Source organism: Neofelis nebulosa, chromosome 17 (assembly GCF_028018385.1).
Source record: "Neofelis nebulosa isolate mNeoNeb1 chromosome 17, mNeoNeb1.pri, whole genome shotgun sequence".
In the NCBI taxonomy this organism is placed as follows: Eukaryota; Metazoa; Chordata; class Mammalia; order Carnivora; family Felidae; genus Neofelis; species Neofelis nebulosa.
The window spans coordinates 13,918,576-13,936,585 of record NC_080798.1 but is presented as its reverse complement, the minus strand read 5'-3'; the positions used below and the strand labels follow the sequence as shown (position 1 = coordinate 13,936,585).

At 49.6% G+C, this 18,010-nt stretch overlaps 1 protein-coding gene and 1 non-coding gene across 7 annotated transcripts in view; both read left to right on the top strand.

Annotated features, from left to right (window-relative positions):
• The window catches only part of HNRNPUL1 (heterogeneous nuclear ribonucleoprotein U like 1), a 36,877-nt gene that overhangs the window by 16,256 nt on the left and 2,611 nt on the right, over positions 1-18,010 (top strand). For all 6 annotated transcript variants that reach the window (XM_058709643.1, XM_058709644.1, XM_058709641.1 and 3 more), the window contains exons 8-13: positions 4,747-5,013; positions 6,254-6,376; positions 6,475-6,603; positions 15,189-15,357; positions 15,962-16,246; positions 17,329-17,618. In XM_058709643.1, coding sequence (XP_058565626.1) covers positions 4,747-5,013; positions 6,254-6,376; positions 6,475-6,603; positions 15,189-15,357; positions 15,962-16,246; positions 17,329-17,618 — 1,263 coding nt within the window. The remainder of the gene's footprint in view (positions 1-4,746; positions 5,014-6,253; positions 6,377-6,474; positions 6,604-15,188; positions 15,358-15,961; positions 16,247-17,328; positions 17,619-18,010) is intronic.
• LOC131500548 (U6 spliceosomal RNA) lies at positions 14,378-14,484 on the top strand. Its single transcript, XR_009256353.1, has one exon. It is a non-coding gene; the product is annotated as a U6 spliceosomal RNA (small nuclear RNA).

Below are 18,010 nucleotides of genomic sequence, written 5' to 3'. Positions count from 1 at the left end.
TGTGAGTGGGGGAGAGGGAGAGAGAGAGAGGGAGACACAGAATCAGAAACAGGCTCCAGGCTCTGAGCTGTCAGCACAGAGCCTGTCTCGAGCTCAAACTCATGGACCGTGACCTGAGCCAAAGTTGGATGCTAAACCGACTGAGCCACCCAGGAGCCCCTCAGAGGGACGTTTTCTAAACAAACCCAGGGATTTCTTGTCTTGCTCTGCTGCTCAGTAGCCTTTGCTATTGGCTCTTGCCCCACTGTGGCATCATCTCATCCCAGAACCTCTCCTTTCACCTCATGCTGGTTGAACCGGCTTCCTACAGTGCAGTCTTCTAGAAGGGCAGGGGTGCATGCAAAATAAAACAAGAGATAGGCTGGCTGCACTGCTCTCCAACACTGCTGTCCACTGACAACAGTGACTGACACTCGATGGTGCTGCCGGCTCAGGCCAGACTCCCTAGACCCAGCTCCTGCTCGCCTACTCACAGCCCCGGGCAGCGGCCTCCCTGCATGGCAGCGTGCTCTCCATAAGGAACTTAACACCTACCTCAGAACTCTGTGTGGGCTCATTAAGCCAACCTGTTAGCAGCACTCCTAATGATGCTTGGAGCATAGTAAGTGCTCAGTAAATACCACTCAACAGTGTTTCAGTAGGAGTTCTAGATGTGGTAAAGTGTGTCAGGTGAGGCACCAGCTGGGGTGGCCCCCTGGGCACTTCCTCTTAGTCTGTTCTCCCTTCCTCCCTCTTGTGTGTACACATGTACTCTTTCTTTCTTTTTTCCTTCAGTGTCACTTTAAGAGAAATTTCTGACTCAAAGAAAAGCCCTAAGAAAGCTCAGCCTTGCCCAGATTCTAACATTTGCCGATTTACTTTGACCAGTTTTCAAATATACATGTATGTGTGTATGATTTGCATCTGACCCCTTTGAAAGTGGGGTGCCAGCATTATGTCTTTAGTCCTTAACTCTTCAGCGTGCATTTCCTAAGAATAAAGCTGCTGTATCCACCACAGTACAGTTGTCAAATTTAATGCTGATGTAATGCCATTATCTACTCCACAGTCCACACTTAAATATCGTCTGTTGTCCCAACGATATCCTTTACAGCAATTTTGTTCCTGGTCCAGGATCCAGTCCAGGATCATGGATTGTATTCTCTTGTTAGGCCTTTTAAGTTTGAAACAGTTTCCCAGTCTTCTATCTTTTGTGACTTCATTCTCTTTTTAATAAAAAAAAACATGTTTTCTTAAAAATTAACCATGTTTAAATGCTACAAACTACTCTAAACCTTGCTTTTTTCCCCCCATTTAACAATAAATCTTGGCTCTCTTTCCCCCTCCACACAGAGAATATAGATCTGGCTCAATGAAAAACTTTTTAAAAAGTTTTTTATTATTTATTTATTTTGAGAGAGGGAGAGAGAGTGAGTGGGGGAGGGGCAGACAGAGAGGGAGAGAAAGAATCCCAAGCTGGCCCCACCCCAGCAGCACAGAGCCTGATATGGGGCTCGAACCCATGAACTGTGAGATCATGACCTGAGCCAAAACCAAGAGTCAGATGCTTAACCGACTGAGCCACCCGGGTGCCTCTGAAAACATTTTTGAATAGTTAATGAATTCCTGTGGTTCCCAAAGATATTAAGAGATATATATCAAAAGATTTGCGTGTAAAGTTGTCTTCAGACCTTCCCTCTCTGCCCATTCGTTCACATTTACCCTCCCTGTACAGGAACCCGCAGGTGCCTAATACAAGAAAGATGATTGTCATATTTCTTCTTTTACACAAAAGGTGGTATATCATACATGTCATCCTGCATTGGTTTTTGCTTATTTATCTTAGAACTTTTTTCGTATCACTACCTAGAAGACTTTGTTTTTTCACATGTGGTGAAAGGGGTTTCAGCAGGGTGTTTTTTCATTGTGTGGATCTCCCATCCTCAACCAGCAGACATTTGGTTAGTTTCCCCCCATTTTATTTGGTGGCGGCCTAGTCTTCTGATGCAGACATCAATTTACCCTGCGCTCATTTAGCCAGTGTCCTGTTGATGGACCAGAAAGCTATTCGCCGGGAGAGTCCATGGTGCGGTGACAGCCTGTCCTTTTCCCGTGTACCAGACAGAGTATCTTGGGGATCTTTTTGTATTTCTGTACATGGAGTTTCTCCATTCTGTAGTCTCTCCCACTTCCCCTTGGAGCACAGCTGGCAGTGCTGGGGTGGGTGATTTGCACATAAATCTTTGCATTCTGGTAGGAATCTACCTGCAGTGTTTATTCCTGAAAGTGTAATTTCTGGGTCAGGGGTGTATTTTTAAATTTTGATGGCTGCCACCGAGACTGCACTCCAAAGAGGTTGTAGAATTTTAACATGTCATCGGTGTGTGGCAGCATCTGCCAGACTCTGTCCCATCCAGGTGTGAGGTTCTGTGAGCATGTGGCAGTTTGGAACTATAGGCCTTGACTCTTGACTACAACTAAATCATTCAACCAGGTACCCCTCAACTTCGATATTAAAGATTCTGTGTGCAGTTTTTCTTTTTTCAAATGGTGCCATAACTTTTTTAAAGGGTGAGGGGTTGGAGCAGATATGAAAATGCAGTGACCTGAGGGAACCCGGGGGAGCACATTAGCATTAGATCTCAAGTTGTCAGCCTTCACAAAACAGGACAGAATGGCTGCCAGGCAGAGAGAACGGTAGAATCGTAAGGAACGTTGTACTTGGAGCCCTGGGGACAACACAACATGTGAGAGATGAGGCTGCAGAACTGGTGGGCTCTGAATAACACCAGGTGTGATGACTTTGAGGTTTGAGACCCTGGACGGGCACCAGGGTGTTCTAGCAGGAGTGACACGACCACACTTGCCTCTTGGACAGATGGCCCCATTGGTGGTGGATTCATCATTTGAGGGTGCTGGTTTGTGTACAATATGGCGAGTTCCCCTAGTGAAGCTGGTGGCCGGAAGGAAGGCTGACCCCCAGGATGTTCATCTCCATGTTAGAGTAAAGATGACCTGGGACACTCTGGCTCTGGTGGGAAGACACAGCAGGGATCCTGCTGCAGGATTCAGTTTGGCAGATGTTTGTGTGTCTGCCCTGCGTGGTCTTGACCTCTGTGGGCACTTAAAAATGAGCAGATAAGGATCGTATAGAGCTGTGTCCTGTGGTCACTGAGAATGGTGTTGAGGAAGCCACTTAGGGAAAGGAGTTCTCGCTGCTTCTCAAAGGACGAGTCCCAAAGCGGTCTCCCCATTCAAGAGGGAAAGAATACCATGTCTTGTGCTTTTATATCAGGAACCCGACCTTGTACTTACTTTGGTTTAGTCTGCCATCTGATCCCAAGGTTTTTTTTGTTGGTCTTTGTTTTTTTAACTTTTGAGAGAGACAGAGACAGAATGCGAGTGGGTTAGGGGCAGAGAGAGAGGGAGACACAGAATTCAAAGCAGGCTCCTGGCTCTAAGCTGTTAGCACAGAGCCCGATGCGGGGCCTGAACTCACAAGCTGTGAGATCATGACCTGAGCCGAAGTCAGACGCTCAACCGACTGAGCCACCGAGGTGCCCCATGATCCCAAGTTTTGAGTCTCCCTTAAATGTAAACCTTTACCGTGCACCCAAAGTGATCTTTCTGAAACGGCTTTGACCATGCCACTCCCTTGTTGGAAACAAGTCAGGGGTTCTGCTCTGCCATCAACATGAAGTCCAAATTCCTGAGGTGACAGAGAGCCCCTCGCTATGCTAAGGGCAGGGACCGTGTCTCCTCCCCACCACTGCAGCCCAGCGAAGTACCTGGTGTCTTGGACTGATCGCTCCCAGCAATCCCCTTAGTCCTCAGAACAGCCCTTTGCAACATAGAATCTTAGGATGGCTCCCTTGTTTGATAAGGAAACTGCAGATGAAACCTCAAGGTCACACAGTGAGTGAATAGCAGAGCTGAAGCAGTCTGCCTTCCTAAACGGCCTTAACCACTGCACTCCAGCCACTTGGCAGGAACTCTGTAAATAGTTGTTGAATGAACAAATACGGTCTTCGCCTGGCCCTCCAGCTATACCTGAAGTTACTTCTCCCTCATCTGTCATGCTACAGCCAGGCTGACCCTTTGTGCCCTCACCGCCTGATTCATATACAAACACCACCTCTCTTTAGGACTCACTCCTCCCACCGCAGACATGGCTCGTTTCCACTTCTTGTCCAGGACTTGGCTTACAGGTCCTCTCCTCAGAGAATCCTGCTCTTGAATAGGTGCCCTCACCAATTCAAGGTGCCCTCACCAAACAGTCTGATTCCCTGCTAGGCCCTGGGCTCTGTCAGGCCCAGAGCACCACGGGCACCCGCACCGGGAAGAGCAGGAGCTGGAGGATGTGTGGTGTGTGGCGAACAAACAAATGCACACGTTTGTAGAGCTGGGCTTGACTCAGAAGACCCTGCTGTGAGGCTTTCTTTCCATCTGTTCTCTCCACAGACTGCCCTTGCTGGGCTTGAGGACAGACTCCCCTTTTCCTTCATCTTTGTCTGAGGCTAGGCACAAGACGGAGCTTCCTAGGATGACACATGTCACAGCCTTGGGGTTTGGGGCAAGGAAGGCTTTGGCCACACCTTCGCGGCTGTTTCTTGGTGACGCCTCGTGTATCTGTGTTGGGGGAGGGATGCATTTAGATGTGGGAAGGAAGCTGAGTTTCCTCTCCCTACATCTGCTCCCACTCAGCTTTGGCTCCCGATGCCTTAAGCTGAACATTGGCAGTTATCTTCCTTTGGCTTTGTCTCCTAGGACTTTGAATGTGGAAATGATGTGGAACTTTCCTTCACCAAGAATGGGAAGTGGATGGGCATTGCCTTCCGAATCCAGAAGGAAGCCTTGGGAGGTCAGGCCCTCTACCCTCACGTCCTGGTGAAGAATTGTGCGGTGGAGTTCAACTTCGGGCAGAGGGCAGAGCCCTACTGTTCCGTCCTCCCAGGCTTCACCTTTATCCAGCACCTTCCCCTGAGCGAGCGGATCCGGGGCACTGTGGGACCAAAGAGCAAGGCAGAGTGTGAGGTGAGTGGGCCCGGAAGACTGAATTGGAGGCCGCTTCTCCAGAGCCACATTGCTGCCAAGGCAGAAGGGAGACCCTGCAGTGGAGTGGTGAAAGCGGCACAGCCTCACTGAGGGAGACACCTGGGGCCTCTTCCTCCAGGCTTCCCAGGGCTGGGAGACAGTGGTGAGGGGGTGAGTGTGGCCTGGAAGAGGGAGGGGCTGGGGTGAGAGACCGAAATCTTGGAAAGGTTCCCCAAAAAAGTTGTCATGGCTCCATCCACACTGCTCCGTCAGTGAGGTCAGGATCTTGGGAAAGGAGGCTTTCCTCCCAGCAGACAGGGATGTGAAGGCACTTCTGGTGAGTACATTCTTGAAGGAGGTTGTGCAGTTCCATCCCCTAACGCTGCCAAGGCTAAGAACAAAAATGACAACTATCTTGGGGGTGATGAGGCTGCAAAAGCTGTACTGGTGAGCTTTGCTCTCAAGATAATGTTTTACTAGATACATAAGTGATTTGATGTTTATTCTAAAAAACTAAACATAAAGGTTAGTTCCCCATAATTCCACCGTTTGCAAATAAGTTTACTGTTAAAGTTTTCAAGTTTATGCTGTCCTTTTGCTATGCTAGGTGCCTGGTTTATACACACACACTTATAATTGAGAACTTAAAGCATAAGCATTTTGGTATCCTCCCTTTCATTCAACATTATTTTGTGAGCTTTATCCTACTACACGAACCCCTCTTTTTAAACTCACTTATAATGGTCTTAAAAATTCATCATTCCCCCTTTTGTTGGGCGTTTAGGTTGTATCTAGTGTTTGCCAAATTCTGAATGTACTACTAAATAAGTACCATGCTTGTCGTCATGCGTGTTAGTCTGTTCCCGTCTCAGACTCCAGGAAGGTTGTACCCGCTTCTTGTGCCCACTACGTGTACCATGCCCAGTGCATCGCCCTCCCTGGGCTTTTTCCTGTCAGAGGCCACTTCATCCTGTCTATCAAAAATGTAAATAATAATGATAACAGCACTTGATTTTGTGCTCACCCCATGCCAGGCCCTCTGTTAAGAGCCTGACACACCTCATGTCTTTGAATCCCAGCAGCAACACTGTGAGGTAGACGCTCTCATTGCTTCTATTTCCCAGAGGCAGCCATGAGGTTTAGACTCACCCTCGAGGTCATCAGTGAGTGAGGGTGGTGCCAGGTTGCCATGCCACCCACTGCTACTGCTTCAGTGCCCCGCCTTGTCCCATTCTTGTAGATTCTGATGATGGTGGGCCTGCCCGCTGCCGGGAAGACCACGTGGGCCATCAAACATGCAGCCTCCAACCCCTCCAAGAAGTACAACATCCTGGGTACCAATGCCATCATGGATAAAATGCGGGTAAGGATGGTTCCCGGTCTCTCCATATTCATCTCCCACCCCCCAAGTGCTGCCCTGCAGCCAGGACCACCCACCCCTTCACCACCCTCTGTCCACAGGTAATGGGCCTGCGCCGGCAGCGGAACTATGCCGGCCGCTGGGACGTCCTGATCCAGCAGGCCACCCAGTGCCTCAACCGCCTCATTCAGATCGCCGCCCGCAAGAAACGCAACTATATTCTAGATCAGGTACTCACTGGTTGACCGTCAACGCCCAGAAAAAGGAAGGGGCCTGTTGGGTACCTGGGAATTCTCCTCTAGTCCTTTTTTTTTCTTTTTTCTTTTTTCTTTTTTTCCTGCATGATGCTCTTGGACTGTAGTGCTGGGCAGGGAGTCAGCCATACATGATGACACAGTGCCAGACTCAGCATAGTTCTCTGAGCCTGGTCTGTGGGTGGGGCCTGGGGCCATGATCCAGATGTAGCTCAGGCTCTCAGCAGCTCACCAGTACAGCTTCTGCAGCTATTTAGCGAAATGGAAGGGAGGTGGATTTCTGAAATGGACAAACATGGGCTTGAATCCGAGCTCTGCCTCTTCCTAGCTGCGTGCCTGTGGGTGGCTGACCTCATCCTCCAAATCTCAGTGTTGTGGTCTGTAAAATAGAGATCATATAATGGTACCCATCTGACACATGGTCTGGCATGTGATCGCTGGAGATTGTTGTTAATTACCCTACAGAATAGGTATGTCCCGGCTTCTCTTAGCATGTTTTTATGACTATGGGATACATATTTAAGTCACGTATTTTTTTTTTTTTTAAATCACATATTTCCTACCTGCCATTTCAATTAAGAGGAAGGTTCTTAGCATCAGAAGGTCTAGGAACCTTTGAAATTAAATCATAATTTTGTATGCAGGCTCAGATATGTATTTTAAAACAACAACTGGACAGTTTTGAGTTAGGATAGGAAGATCCTCCATGGCTGTTAGCATTCTCAAAAGTATGAGTGACCCAAACATGGTTAAGGGTCCCTGTCTCAGTAATGAGTTCCTCACGTTTACCACCTATGAGACATCATTCTTGACACTGCCCTGAAGGCTTTTTCTTTTCTTTCTTTTTTTTTTAAATAAGTGTTGTTGTGGTTGTTTTTTAATTTTTTTTTTTAATGTTTATTTTTGAGAGACAGAGACAGAATGTGAGTGGGTTAAGGGCAGAGAGAGAGGAAGACACAGAATCCGAAGCAGGCTCCGGGCTCCGAGCGGTCAGCACAGAGCCCGATGCAGGGCTTGAACCCACGAGCTGTGAGATCGTGACCTGAGCCGAAGTCGGACGCTCAACCTACTGAGCCACCCAGGGGCCCCCCCTGAAGACTTTTTCAAGTAGCAAATCCTATATGTGGGGATCTACGAACAAGCCTCTGTTCCCTTCCACCTTGCATTTGCCCTTTCTTTAAAATCTCTGAGTGCAAATACGTAACCCAAGTAGTACCCCCACCCTGGCAGCTTTACCATTCATGTAGCCCTGGGTACTTTGGTTACTGTGAGTTCAAAGAGTCCTGATGATGGTGGAGCTGGTGGTGGCGCTGGCTTGTCAGAAAGGTGGTTGGAATCTCCAGGGAACCAGGTTGGCTTTGCACAGGAGTGACATCTTCTACAAAACAATTGAGCAGGAGCTCCCAGGTCAGGGGACACATGCAGATTTGGGGAGAGTGGCTCCGTGCCCCTTCCCTGTACCTTGCCCTCTGCATCTCTTCCATCGGGCTGCTCCTGAGTTATATCCTTTTCATAATAAACCAGTAAGCTGATGTTTACAGTGGAAGAAATGAGGCCTCCTAGCCAACATGGAAAAAGAGAGAGCTCATGGTAAGAAATTAGTTCTTTTTTTTTTTTTTTTTAATTTTTTTTTCCCAACGGTTTTTATTTATTTTTGGGACAGAGAGAGACAGAGCATGAACGGGGGAGGGGCAGAGAGAGAGGGAGACACAGAATCAGAAACAGGCTCCAGGCTCCGAGCCATCAGCCCAGAGCCTGACGCGGGGCTCGAACTCACGGACCGCGAGATCATGACCTGGCTGAAGTCGGACGCTTAACCGACTGCGCCACCCAGGCGCCCCAAGAAATTAGTTCTTAAAGACAAAAAGAAAAAAGCTATTGACTGATCTTTATGATCAGTCTTTAAGATCAGTGATCTTTATGATAGACAAATTTATTTAAAGGATCTTGCCAAGCAGTTAGGTATCAAGAGTGGAAATTTGGCTTGCTGACGAAACAGCCATGCTACAAAAACTAAAAGTTGGTCAAAGCTGTGCCACACCTCTGGCACTACTCTGTGATAGTGGAGATGTGAGATTGGCTGTGAGTGTTGCTATTCTGGAAGGTGGAGCTGAAAAGGTGTACTTTCATCCAGTGACAAACACTGAGACCATAGGATTGAGCCCTGAAGACTCACATTTGTAAAGTACTAATTGGGTTAACGAAAAAAACAAAAAAGCAAAACAGTTGAGCACAGGATAGTCCAGGAGCCACCCAGCGTTATTCCCCCAGCTCAGCCCCATTACTGATGCATATAGCCAGCTTTCTCCCCCTTTAAAAGACTTCTTTTTCTTTCTTTCTTTTTTTCTTTCTTTTTTTTTTTTCATGTTTGTTCATTTATTTTGAGAGAGAGCGTGAGCAGGGGAGGAGCAGAGAGAGTGGGAGAGAGAAAATCCCAATCCGTGCTGTTGGCACAGAGTCCAACAAGGGGCTTGATCCCACAGACCGTGAGATTGTGACCCGAACCGAAATCAAGAGTCAGACGCTCAACAGACAGCCACCCAGGCACCCTAAGAGTTTGGTTTTTTTGTTTTTTGGGTTTTTTTAATTTTTTTTTTTTTAATGTTTATTCATTTTTGAGACAGAGAGAGACAGAGCATGAACGGGGGAGGATCAGAGAGAGGGAGACACAGAATCTGAAACAGGGTCCAGGCTCTGAGCTGTCAGCACAGAGCCCGACGTGGGGCTCGAACTCACTGACTGCGAGATCATGACCTGAGCCGAAGTCGGCTGCTCAACCGACTGAGCCACCCAGGTGCCCCAGAGTTTGTTTTTTAAACAAGCCTCATTTTGCCCCATTCTTTTTGTCAGGGCATTTTGAAATTGTAGTCTGACTAGGCCCCAGTGGGACTGGATCCTAAAAGGTGTGAGAGCAGTGGTGTTTTAACACCTTGAGGATTCCTTGTTTGGACACCCCAGCAAGTATTCCCTGCCTATCTTTTTCTCAGTTTGCTGGTTAAATTAACTGTGAGACCTATTTCAAATATGTGGCCTGGTGGAGAAGGATTATAGTCATAGCGGTAGATGGTCTTAACATCGTGTTCAACATTTCAAAATGGGCTCTCTCTGGAAGTCAAGCCCTAGCACCTCAGCCAGGCATAGAACAGCTTAGGCTTCTCAGCTTGTGCTGGCTTGTTCAGGGACAGGATCCAGGGCAGTACTGGGTGCACCTGTGCTCTTCAGGGCTTCTGGCTTCCTGGTAGGGGGGACCTGCAGGTCAGGCCAAGTGATCTAGGCCAGCAGGGAGACAAAATAACCTAAACTCTGAAGGAGGGAGAAGAGTGGATTAACCACAGATTGTAGGATTGACTTGGGGTCTGAAACTATAGGTTACTCAGGCCTGGGAAGAGGTCTAAAGTCAGTGGCTTGATCTGTCTTTTTGGCTTAAGCCCCAAAAGTGGGTTCCAGAAAATCCTGGGGGTATGATACAAGATTCACAGCAGACCCCTGGCCAGATGCTGGCACTTCCCACTCCACCAGCTTTGACAATGAGGATAAGTTGATGAACAGCTGTCTCCTGAACTAGATAGACCTCCCAAAGCAGAGACAGTAACGCAGGCCATGTCCCTACAATCCCAGGATCTCAGCTCAAGGCTCTTTTTCCCTTTTCCCTCTGATTTTTCCTTAGTGTTCAGACCTCCCTCCATTTGGCTCTCCTGTTACTTAGGTTGGCCTCAGAAATGCTAGTCCTTGAGAGGGAAGGAGAAAGAAATTGTGTCCTTCTCTCTTCTGCCTTCGGCCAGGATCCCAGCCCCTACCCCAGGATGTATCTCATTGAGCACAACCTCTCAGGTGTGTTGGGGCCTGGACCTACATTCCATGATTACTTGAGTCCTCTTGAGATCATGTGGGACATCTGGGGAGGGAAAAAAAGTAGATGGGCCAAAGGGGAAACTTAGGCCTCATCAGGGAAAAGAACCTATTTGAAGTTATTTGGTCAGTTTACTGGTAGAACAAGTCACTGCTGACTTCCCAGAAAGTCACAGCCAAGAATGGTGGGAGCCTTGGTGGAAAATTAGGAAAGCTTTCTGGAGGTGGGGTGCCTAGCCAGGACATGGATGATGATAAAAGGAGTTGAGACTTTGTCCTGAGGGTGGTGGGGAGAGGGACATGACTAGCTTTGCTTGACTGGTAAAAGGCTGAAGAGCAAGGGAGAAAGAGAAGTTGGAAGCCATATTGCTTCACGTGGTCTCTGGGGGCCTCTCTTACCGGTGGAAAGCGTCTGGAATGAGATGCTGCCTGGCCTGCCCCTGACCCACCACAGGAGCTCTCCTGGAGGCTTTTGAGAGGGCCTCTGCAGGGCCATGTGTGAGGGCCCTAAACCACCCCAGAGTTGAGGACTGCAGGCTAGGAGTTCCCTCAGGGCTCTAAGAGCTCAGAGCCAGGCCAGGCAGTAATCAGAAGCCACGCTGGAGGTGACCACATTGCCAGCCCTGCCTCAGTCAGAACATGTGGTTCTAGTCCCACTTTGTGTCCCTGTTGACAAGCACCATGCCTTCTCCTGAAACAAACCTAGGGCTGAGATTAGAAGCCCAAAGTTAACCGCCTGTTGTTGGCAGGTGTTAGAGAGGGAGGGGTTTCTCTTCACCTTCCCATCCCCAGAGCTTCAGCCTGTGTCGTTGTTGACACTCCAGCCAATTCTCTTCCTACATGTGTGGTTCCTTCCACTGGATTCACCTCCCTGAGCCCAGAGTGAACTCTTGTCACCAGCTTTAAATTTGCTCCACGAGTCCAGCCATGTTTCTGTCACTGCCAGCCTGACCCCACTGAGCTCTGGACAGGGGACAGTGGGACTCTCACAGAACTCAGGCTGGGAGCCCACTGTGTTTCTCCCTCACTCCCTCAGGCTGTCATACACTAGAGCTATCCACATAGCTTCTTTGAGGAACCCAGTTCCTGTCCTTTGGCCCACGTGGCTGGGGATTGGGGATAGCCGGGGACAGGGAGGCAAAAAACATAGCCCCAGACCTTCGTAGAGTCAGCATCTTCAAGCAGGGTGGGACTGGGAGAAGCAGGAGCTGGACAGAGGGATCCCACACAGCAGGAAAAGCTGACCTAGCTGTTGTGCTGGTCTCCTAGCAACAGCCACCAGCAGCCCCTAGTGACCATAGCAGTGCTGGGCCGGCTCAGGGGCCCTGACCTCACTGTGTTTGCTGTAGCAACAGCCACCAGCAGCTAACTCCCTTTCCTCCTGGAAGCCAGGCATTTGCATTTCTACTGGCCTGGTTCAGGCACTTCCCTTCCCCAAGCCCAGGACTAAGGGGGAGGGACAGGCAGTCTTGAAAACACTCGCCAAGTGTGTTCTCAGCACCTCCGTTCCAGAGTGTCTGAGGAGCCATCCCTCCAAGTCTAGCCACTTCCCCCGACGGAGGCCAGCTATTTATGAGTCGGTTCTGCTCCGCCCCCACCCCTCCTATCCCCAGAAGCTACAGGGACGAGCCTCTGCCCCCCATCTGCCCCTTGGGAAACCTCCAGGCGGTGTTTATCCATGTCCTCAGGGTTCGAGGCAGTCAAAATAGGATCGCTTCTTAAGAGCAAGAACATGGAATGGGTTCTCTGTAGAATGATCTAGGGCCACAGTCACACTGGCACCTATTCACTCTGGCCTTTGTGCCAGGAGAAAAACCTCATTATTTAGCTAGAGGAGGCCAAATTCTATCTTGCTATGATCAAATGCCACTTTCTGCTTTGCCTTTAGGAATGAGTCCAGGAAGAGCAGTGGAGAGAGGGACCTTTCCTCTAACCTGATGTGCCTCGTAACCATTTGTGGCCCAAGGCCTCTCCTTGGGCTGGTCCCAGGTCCCAGCCTGGGTGTCCTCCTGCCCCTCCTTGAAGGGTGGAACATTTTCCCTGGGGAACAGGGAGGAACATCCCTGCCTACTGTGTGTTAGGGCTAGGGGTCTGGTTGGTGAGAACAGCTACACCCACAGCCCAGATCTTTCAGCAAATGTGCTCTGGGGTCCCTGGGCTCTGGCTGACCCACAGCCCAGCTTCCTGTTCCTTGTGTCTTGGGAGAGGATCTCTTGTGACTTTTCCTTTTTCTTTTTCTTTTTTTTTTTTTTTTTTAATTTAACTTTCCTTGGTCCTTTCCATTAGGAAGCCTCTCCAAGGACAGTGTCAGTCCTGTTGGCCATATTTTGAGACCCACCCTGTGTGTGTTGACTTGGAACTTTTCCTGCCCCTCCCTACCACATGCCAGACGTTGTCACATCTGCAACTCCTCAACAGAGCCAAGAGGAGGGTGATATGATCCCTGTCTTTCAGATGAAGAAATTTGAGAGGCAGGCTAATTAGGTGACTTGTCTACAGCCTCACAAATAGTAGAAGGCACAGCTGGGATTTCAACCCCAAGCTTCTTCCCCAAAGCCTGTGTTCTCCCTGTCCCATCTCACTGTCCCTGCCCTTCTGATGGGATGTCACTGTAGCTTAATCCTCCCCTGGCCTGGGTTGCTTTGCATTCACTTAACAGCGAGAATATCCATGGCACACACTCCCTCCACAATAATAGCCATAACAGCCGTGCTTCCCATTTGTTCAGTGTTGGCTGTGAGCCAGGCCCTGGGCTAATCAAGGGCTTTTACTCACATGAACTCCTATTGTCTTAATAACGACTATATGACATTCATACTCTTTTCCCCTTTCAGGGCTTGAGACTCAGACTCATGAAATATGCAGTACATTGATTTTACAGACAAGTAAGCCAGAGTTTTTCACCCAGGGCCATGCAGGTGTGACCTGACCAGGTCCACCCCACACACTGCTTGCCTCTGTCAAGATGCTCCCACTCTGGAGGCTGCCTCATAACCCCACTCTAGGAGTTCCTCGTGTTTGGACAGTTGCTTTGTGGTCCTTTTCTGCTCAGTCTTCACCAGCTCTAGGAGGGCAGCTTCTCATCTCTGTTTTACAGATGAGGCAACTGTATAAGGGCTGGCCAGAGCTAGTTACTGGCCGCACTAGGGTTTTTCCACCTTGCCAGGCTGTGTCTTCAAAATGCCATATTTTTGTGTCCACTGGTGCATGCCCCTTACAGACTCTTCACCTCTGTGGCTTCTCCCTTGAGTCCCTGTCAAAGCCATTAGAAGTTGTTTAAATGCAATTATTTCTCGTTACTCCAGAGCTGTTGAGTGTCTGAGTTTGGATAGGGTGGAAACCCGTATAGGTGCCTGGGCCCCACTTCCAGAGAATGGGGTTTGGGGGTTCCTTAGTGGGGGTGGGCCTGCTTTTTTTTTTTTTTTTTGCAGTAGCATCCAGATGGTTTGGGTGTGCAGGCTGAATCTCCCAGGTCTGGGCCCCAGTCCCAAAGGGCCTGGCACGTAGTTGGTTTTCAATAAATGGAAGCTATGGTCACTGCTGCTCTCAATCAAGTGTTTTCTAGAGACCCACTTTGTGCCCAGTGCACACTGCACACCGCCCAGACGAAGAGAACAAAATGTTAGCAGCAAAACCATTTGTGAAAAGCATGGCTGCTGCCTTGTCAGGCTCTGGGTAAAAGCTTGTGGATGAGACTGATGTTTTAGAGAGGGACTGAGGGAATGAAAACAGTCCACACGGCAGTCAAAAGGGGGTGGTTGATTATGGCAACCACTGTGTAAATATTATGGAGCCATTAAAAGTGAACACTGACACAGAAAAAAGGTTAAACATTAAGTGAAAAAAGCCTTCAGGAGAGTATGTAGCATGATTCCACTTGTGTTAAAAATCACACAGATCGGTGCTCACTTTGGCAGCACACACATTAAAATTGGAACGACACAGAGAAGGTGAGCATGGCCCCTGCTCAAGGATGACACACACGTTTGTGAAGCGTTGCATGTTTTATTATTTTTTATGAGAGAGAGAGAAAAGGAGGGGGAAGAGCAAGCTCAGGGAAGGGGTAAAGAGAGAAGGAGAGAGAATCCCAGGCAGGCTCCATCCCATGAACTGTGAGGTCATGACCTAACCCAAAATCAAGAGTGTGACACTTAACCGACTGAACCACCCATGCACCCTGCATTTTAAACATGAACACTTTTCGTTATGTACCTATAAGATTTTTCCACCAGGTTTCAAAGTCGGTGCTTTAAGAAAGAAAAAAAATCACACAGATCTTCCTGGAAATACATAAATTCAGTACAGGCCATCTCTGGGAAGTAGGACTGGCAGTAAGCGGATGAAGGGATTATTCTTACTCTAAACTTTATCCTTGTACTCTGACAGTTTTATCGTGAGCAGGTGTTACTTTTAGAATTGGGGGTGGGGAGGGGGAGGGCGTAAAATGGCATCCCAAGAACAAATAGGAGTTAAAAGCCCAAGTGTAGGTACCCCTTGTCCTGTGACTGTCAGCAGCCACTTTCCCAAAGCCAATTTCTCAGAATGGGCTCAAGAATCTTAACAAAAAAAGAGCACAGTTTCCTGAGGTTTTTTTTGTTTTGTTTGCTTAGAGCTAGTGTCCTTTTCTCAATTCCTGGCCCACAGAATACTTGATAGGAAAAAACCCAACTCGTAACGTACCATCTCTTGCCTCTTCTGTTTCCTACCCCTAGACAAATGTTTATGGGTCAGCCCAGAGACGAAAAATGAGACCATTTGAAGGCTTCCAGCGCAAAGCTATTGTAATTTGTCCCACTGATGAGGACCTAAAAGACCGGACTATAAAGCGAACTGATGAGGAGGGGAAGGATGTCCCAGATCACGCGGTCCTAGAAATGAAAGGTAGGAGATAAGCCAGCACAGCAGGGTCCTTAGGAGAAAAGCGCCTTCAATCGTCCTTCCCTCCCCAGCTCCTTACTTATTCCTCTTTTGATCTTGTCCATTCTTTCCTTGCTCCTTTTTTGCCCTTCCCGGTCTAGTGCACCTGTGAATGGAAGAGCTGCTGGCATCTCTCACAGCATGGTTTAGACTAGATGGGGCTGGGGCAGGATGAGGGAGAGGACACGTGGCGGGAAACGCTGAGACCTGCACATCTCCCGCCTCTGGCACCCACCGGTGGGGTGACTGAGCAGGCTTCATTCTGCTCCTGTGTAGAAACAAGGATGGTGATTCCACGTCTCTGGCCCTCTCCCTGGGGAGGCTGGAGGGAGTGTTTATATTTGGTGGGGCTTGTAGCCACCTCTTCAGAAAAGGGACAGGAGAGTCTTTATTAACTCCTGATCATTGTCAGAGAGGTTAGGACCCTTTCTCACTTCTGTCACTCACTATTCATGCCTCTGCCATCTCCCTTCTAGCCGGCCAGTGTCCTGGGGGTGTAGGGGACTAGACCTTGGGAGGTACTGACCTCCCTCTCCTTGTTCCCTCCGGGGCCCTGCCTTCCTCCTAGCCAACTTCACGTTACCAGACGTTGGGGACTTCCTGGATGAGGTGCTGTTCATTGAGCTGCAGCGGGAAGAAGCAGACAAACTGGTGAGGCAATACAACGAAGAAGGTCGCAAGGCCGGGCCACCCCCTGAAAAGCGCTTTGACAACCGAGGTGGTGGTGGATTCCGGGGCCGTGGGGGCGGTGGCGGTTTCCAGCGCTATGACAACAGAGGCCCACCAGGGGGCAACCGAGGAGGCTTCCAGAACCGAGGAGGAGGCAGTGGTGGAGGAGGCAACTACCGAGGAGGTGAGACATCTCAAGCAGAGCTGTCTCCACTCTTGGCTCCCGGGTCAGGTTGGTGATTGCTTATTCAGTCAGCAGATGAATTTTCCCTAGCACCAGCTGTGGGCTGAATTCTGGTGGAGAACCAAGGTGATCAAACTCTGGGGCCTCAGGGAAATTCCCACTGTCCTGCTTCTCCTGGGGATTGCTTCTGAAGCCCATGCCTGTTTGTAGGTCACCCTCTGTCATTTTTACGAGTCCAACCTTCCATCTGACCGTGAGCTCCTTAAGAAGAGGGGCCAGGCCGAGTTTACTGCCAGTCCTGCCTTCCAGCTCAGGCACAAGGCAAACGTTAGGACTGTTTTCGGGGTTCAGTATTCAAACAAATAGAAAAATGGGCTTAGGTTAATTTGCCCGTTTCTCCCAGCTAAATCCAGAGCTGGGAGCAGGTGGTCCAGTGCCCAAGTTTTCTATCTTAAGTTCTGCTGTCTCTGAGGTAAAGTGTATGATCGTGATTTAACTAGCATACCCAACTGTTTCAGTGTTGTGCTAGATAGTTCTGGGGACACAGCCATGACCTAGACAGACACATCACCCTGTGCTGACAGTACAGAAGGATTCTGGACTGAATGGCAGAGCCCAGGGTTACTGTGAGCTTGGGTGACACCAGATCCAGCCTGTGAGGGAGCCAGGCTCAGGAAAGGCCTCCCAAGATAGCAGTGTCTAGGCTGAGGTCCAGAGACCTGTGGAAGCTGACAGGAGAAGGGTTCTGGGCCCAGCAACAGCTGGTCAAGGGCTTAGGAGAGATGGCCCATTTGACCCAGCCTGAAGAGGACTGTCCTCAGTATTTAGCATCCCTCTTCCTGACCTCTGATTTGTTCAATAGCTATCAAGATGCTGGGGACACAGTAGAAACCAAAACAGCCCTGGTCACGAGCTCACAGTCCAGTGGGCAGGACAAACCTGTCAGCAGACAGTGAAGACTGAGTTATCAGGGCTGTATGGGGGACGTGCCCAGGGGTCTGGGGAAACCCAGAGTGGAGCCCAGCTCCTGAGGGTCCCAAGTTCAGAATGACGAGACCTCCCACCTGGCTTCTCCAATGCAGGTTTCAACCGCAGCGGAGGTGGTGGCTACAACCAGAACCGCTGGGGTAACAACAGCCGGGATAACAACAATTCCAACAACCGAGGCAGCTATAACCGGGCTCCCCAGCAACAGCCGCCACCACAGCAGCCCCCGCCACCGCAGCCTCCACCGCAACAGCCGCCGCCACCACCCAGCTACAGCCCTGCTCGGAACCCGCCAGGGGCCAGCAGCTACAACAAGAATAGCAACATCCCTGGCTCGAGCGCCAATACCAGCACCCCCACTGTCAGTAGCTACAGCCCTCCACAGGTGAGAACATAACATGTACGGGGCAGCGGTTGTGGTCCCGTGCTCCAGCCGCGGGTCTCCACTCTTCCCTCCAGCCCTGCCCTTCTTCCTGGCAGTGCTTTTGACTGGATGGACCCTAGATATTCCTTCCAGACCCAGATAAATTGGGAACTTCTTGTTTTTCCCCCTCGCCCCACCTCTCAGGGTGGTGTGCTGTAAGTGTTGAATGCTGCAGCAAGTACATTTTTCTGGGCTGTGTTGCTGGCCTCTACTGAATCCCCAAGAAAGCACTTGATCGGAGCTGCCCTTTGCCGAGGCTGGAAGGGACTGATCCCCTTATCTCTAGCATACTGAGACAGGCCCTAAGGTTGGGAGGTCTTGCCCTGTGCCCTGAGAGTTTCACTCCGGAGCAG